Source organism: Bombina bombina, chromosome 5 (assembly GCF_027579735.1).
Source record: "Bombina bombina isolate aBomBom1 chromosome 5, aBomBom1.pri, whole genome shotgun sequence".
Classification (NCBI taxonomy): Eukaryota; Metazoa; Chordata; class Amphibia; order Anura; family Bombinatoridae; genus Bombina; species Bombina bombina.
In genome coordinates this window covers 33249207-33254577 of record NC_069503.1, presented here as the reverse complement: position 1 = coordinate 33254577, position 5371 = coordinate 33249207, and the positions used below count along the sequence as shown (strand labels likewise).

Below are 5371 nucleotides of genomic sequence, written 5' to 3'. Positions count from 1 at the left end.
TTTACAGGTAAGCATTTAGCTTTAAATATGAATAATTTATTTAATAAGAGTTAATTTATTTAGTTAGATTTAAATTATATTTAACTTAGGGGGGTGTTAGGGTTAGGGTTAGACTTAGCTTTAGGGGTTAATACATTTATTATAGTAGCGGTGAGGTCCGGTCGGCAGATTAGGGGTTAATACTTGAAGTTAGGTGTCAGCGATGTTAGGGAGGGCAGATTAGAGGTTAATACTATTTATTATAGGGTTAGTGAGGCGGATTAGGGGTTAATACATTTATTATAGTAGCGGTGAGGTCCGGTCGGCAGATTAGGGGTTAATAATTGTAGGTCGGTAGAGGCGACGTTGGGGGCGGCAGATTAGGGGTTAATAAATATAATATAGGGGTCGGCGGTGTTAGGGGCAGCAGATTAGGGGTACATAGGGATAACGTAGGTGGCGGCGGTGTACGGAGCGGCAGATTAGGGGTTAAAAAAAAAATGCAGGTGTCATGGATAGCGGGGGCGGCAGATTAGGGGTTAATAAGTGTAAGGTTAGGGGTGTTTAGACTCGGGGTACATGTTAGGGTGTTAGGTGCAGACATAGGAAGTGTTTCCCCATAGGAAACAATGGGGCTGCGTTAGGAGCTGAACGCTGCTTTTTTGCAGGTGTTAGGTTTTTTTTCAGCTCAAAATGCCCCATTGTTTTCTATGGGGGAATCGTGCACGAGCACGTTTTTTAAGATGGCCGCGTCCGTAAGCACCGCTTGTATTGAGAGTTGCAGTGGCGGTAAATATGCTATACGCTCCCTTTTTGGAGCCTAACGCAGCCCTTCTGAGAACTCTAAATACCAGCGGTATTTAAAAGGTGCGGGGGGAAAAAAGCCAGCGTTAGATACGCGGGTCGTTACCGACAAAACTCTAAATCTAGCCGAATGTGTGTGTGACAGTAGGTTTTGCGTGCGGGGACAGTTCGTGTAATAGGAGCCCGTGCGCGGCAAGGGGCACAAAAGGGAGAAGTTTTGCAGGGACTGTACATACCTGAGAGAGGTTCTGCAGGGACTGTACATAGCTGAGATAAGTTCTGCAGGGACGGTGCACAACAGGGAGAAGTACTACAGGGACTGTGTAGACACCGGTTAGTGTGTGTAGTTAATGTGTGTGCTGGAGTATAGTGTGTGACAAGTTGTTATGTGCAGTGACTGTATGTGCTGGAGTATAGTGTGTGACAAGTTGTTATGTGCAGTGACTGTATGTGCTGGAGTATAGTGTGTGACAAGATGTTATGTGCAGTGACTGTGTTGGAGTATAGTGTGTAACAAGTTGTTATGTGCAGTTGCTGTATGTGCTGGAGTATAGTGTGTGACAAGTTGTCATGTGCAGTGACTGTGCTGGAGTAGTTTTATGTGCAGGAATTGTCAGTCACAGGGGATAGTGCAGTTTATGCAGGGACACAGTGTTGTGAGCAGGTAGTGTGTGTGACAGGGGTGTAGGATAGGTTGTATGTGTGTAACAGCTCTGTGTATGTGCTAGTATTTTGCTTGTTTTCTGTATTGATGTTCAGTGTCACTGTTAGTGATTTGGGTATAGACACTGTTTCCATAAGTTGTTAATGTGTATTTGTTTTCATTGTGTATATGTTCAAAGAATACCTCAAAGGACAGGAAGAAAACACATTATTGTATTGTGTTTGATTTGCTACAGTGTTTATATAGATTTTGTAGATGTATTGCTATACAGTATGTCTATTTTGCAGTGTCAGATAGGGTTGTGTCACATTGCCAGTGGTTTGTAAACTGCTCTTTCAAAGTTTTGTACATATGGTGTAATTGCCCTAACATTGCATGAAGATAATTTCAGAATTTTGTAGTTACTAATAAGACATACAATTAAGGCAGCAGGAAAATAGTTTTATTTAATCATTGTTATACTGTTTTTTATGTAGCATAAGTGTGACTACTAAAATATACTTAGCAATGACAGTATATAGTATGTTGTACCTTATCATGCATTATTAGATGTAATGCTGTGACTATCTTTGTATGCAGAGAGTTATGTATGTGCAATATTTGCAATGATTGATGCATTGCTTTTGTATGAGGGCACCTCCAACAGTGTTTGCTGTGCTGTGCAGGGGATACATCGATAGCACTTATCTTTGCTCTTCCTGCATATGGGTTAATGAGCATGGCTTGAGGTAGAACTGTGCTGTTTGGATTTTGGGGGGTCAGAAAGTGGGAATGGACGGTGACAGCGATATTGACAATACCAGCTCAGCTGCCTCTAGTGGGTCAGAGAGACCTCCTGAGCCAGAGAAATCTGCCATCACCCAGAGACACAGCGTGAAAATGTTCAGTGGACTTCGTTTCTTCAGATGCAGAAAAGCCATTGCTAAGTCAGGAGTCCAGCACTTGGCACTTTCTCCGAGCGTCCTCAACAATGATTCTGAGGGCCATATACAGAACACTGTCGACTGGAGTGAGACGGCTTTGTATGGGGATCATTTGTGGTTTGAAACAAATGTATCTGGAGATTTCTGTTATGTAGGAGAACAAAACTGCATGGCCAAAATACAGCAGAAGTCAGCTTCCCGAAGAAAGTGTGCAGCATGTAAGATTGTGGTTCATACACCATGCATCGAGCAACTTGAGAAGATAAACTTCTGTTGCAAACCATCATTCCGTGAATCTGGCTCTCGCAATATACGGGAGCCAGTAATTGTTCGGCATCACTGGGTACATCGCAGGCGGCAGGCAGGAAAATGCAGACAGTGTGGAAAGGGGTTCCAGCAAAAATTTGCATTCCACAGTAAAGAAATTGTTGTAATCAGCTGCTCTTGGTGCAAACTGGCTTACCACAACAAAGTGTCCTGCTTCATGCTGCATCGTATAGAGGAGCCTTGTTCCCTTGGGGCGCATGCTGCTGTTATTGTGCCCCCCACATGGATCATTCGGGTTCGCCGGCCACAGAGCTCACTCAAATCAAGCAAAAAGAAAAAGAGACCGTCCTTTAAAAGAAGACCAAGCAAGAAAGGAGTAGAGGAGCCTAAACTGCGCCCGTTCATTATCAGACCTGCACCGTGCCCCCTTATGAAATCTGTACTTGTTTTTGTCAACCCCAAAAGTGGTGGTAACCAAGGTGTGAAGATCCTCCAGTCTTTCATGTGGTATCTGAATCCATGCCAGGTGTTTGATCTCAGCCAGGGTGGGCCAAATGAAGCCTTAGAAATGTATCGTAAAGTTCCATCTTTGCAAATCCTGGCATGTGGTAGAGATGGAACTGTGGGATGGATTCTATCTGTTTTGGACCAGCTACATCTTTTTCCACCTCCACCTGTTGCAATCCTTCCTCTTGGGACTGGAAATGACCTTGCCAGAACACTCAACTGGGGCGGTGGTTACACAGATGAGCCGCTCTCTAAGATCTTGAGTCATGTGGAAGAGGGCGCAGTAGTCTAGCTGGATAGATGGAATCTGCATGTGGAGAAAAACCCTGAGGCCTGTGAGGAGGACAGAGGAGACGGTGCCACAGATAAGCTTCCCTTGGATGTCTTCAATAATTATTTCAGCCTGGGGTTTGATGCTCGTGTCACTTTGGAATTTCATGAATCTCGAGAGGCAAATCCAGAAAAGTTTAACAGCCGTTTTCGTAATAAGATGTTCTATGCAGGGACTGCTTTCTCTGATTTCCTGACTGGCAGCTCACGTGATCTGGCCAAACATATCAGCGTTGTGTGTGACGGCACAGACCTAACTGCTAAAATTCAGGAGCTGAAGCTACAGTGTCTGGTGTTCCTTAACATCCCCCGGTATTGTGCTGATACTATGCCGTGGGGCAATCCTGGAGAGCATCATGATTTTGAACCTCAGCGACATGATGATGGATGTATCGAAGTGATTGGTTTCACCATGGCCTCCCTGGCTGCTCTGCAAGTTGGAGGTCATGGTGAACGACTGCACCAATGCAGTGAGGTGCTTCTTCATACATATAAGTCCATTCCTGTGCAAGTAGATGGAGAGCCTTGCAAATTGGGACCTTCTGTGGTGAAGATTAGTTTACGGAACCAGGCTGCCCTTATACAGAAAACCAAGAGACTTACATCTGTTCCACTCCTCAATGATCAGCAGCCAGTTCCTGAAAGACTGCGTCTACGTGTTAACCGCATATCCATGCCTTGACTACGAGGCACTGCACTACGACAAAGAAAAGCTGCGAGAGGCCTCTCTCCCGCTGGGAGTTATTGTGGTTCCTGGAGACAGTGATCTGGAGACTTGTCGCGCACATATTCAGCGACTAAAAGAGGAGGATGGAACATCAAAACCACCAACTGTCTCATCACAAAAACTGTCTCCAAAGTGGTGCTTCTTAGACTCAACCACGGCAGACCATTTTTACCGGATCGACCGTGCACAGGAGCATCTGAATTTTGTACTGGAGATCTGCCAGGATGAGCTGTACGTTTTGGATCCAGAGCTTATTATCACCCAGTCTGTTGGTACATCCCCTGCCATGCCAGACTCCAGGTGCCAGTCTATCAGCCCCTCTACCCAACACTTCCAGTTTCCACCACCACCTCACTCTCCCCCAGATTCTCCCGCACTCCCTGAGCTGCAGGAAGAACCTTTCCAAGGCAGAATGGGCAGTGACAGCTCTGCATCCAAACCATCCGTCTTACACCCACCAAGGGCAGAAACAGACCCCAATGTCTCCCAGCTTGAGGGAATATTATTGGATGCTGTGAAGAACAGTGATTTTGAAAGGTTTCGGGAGGCACACCGTGCTGCGGGCAACTTGATGTTGCAAGACGCTGATGGGCGCACTGTCCTGCATCAAGCAGTAATGTCTGGGAGTAAAGAGATTGTAAAGTATATAATTGAGCATGCACCCTCTGAACTTCTGGATGTAGCAGAATCTAAGAGTGGGGAAACAGGTTTGCACCTCGCCGCATCTTTGCGTCAGCGCACAATTTGTCATTACATAGTGGAGGCTGGAGCATCACTAATGAAAACGTATTTACAGGGTGATACCCAAAAAAAACGAGCAGAGAAGGCCAAAGACCCCGAATTGGCTGCATATCTGGAAAATAGGCAGCACTACCAAATGATCCAGAGAGAAGATCAGGAGACAGCGGTTTGACGAGACAGAGCAATAGAGGAGATAATCTGCACAACACAAAGAGACTTGCACCTCCCTACACAAAATCTTGGACTTCCCGATCTTCTAACTGAAGGACTGCACTTTTTTCCTTTCCAGCTTCAAAGCCTTATTACAAATAGCAATCCCATCTCTGAGAAAATACTTTATCCTCTATCTTAACTACTTAATCCTCCAATGGTCTCACTAGGGTAGAAAATAATATATTTGAAATAATCCCTACAACCCTACCTTGTTGA

The 5371-nt window shown here is 45.1% G+C and overlaps 1 protein-coding gene across 1 annotated transcript; it reads left to right on the top strand.

The window, feature by feature from the left end:
• Positions 1-1984: 1984 nt before the first annotated feature.
• Positions 1985-5371, top strand: LOC128659759 (diacylglycerol kinase zeta-like). The gene is given in 2 exon segments (XM_053713338.1): positions 1985-4153; positions 4155-5371. Coding segments are annotated over 2 exon segments (2895 nt in total). The 5' UTR covers positions 1985-2218; the 3' UTR covers positions 5115-5371.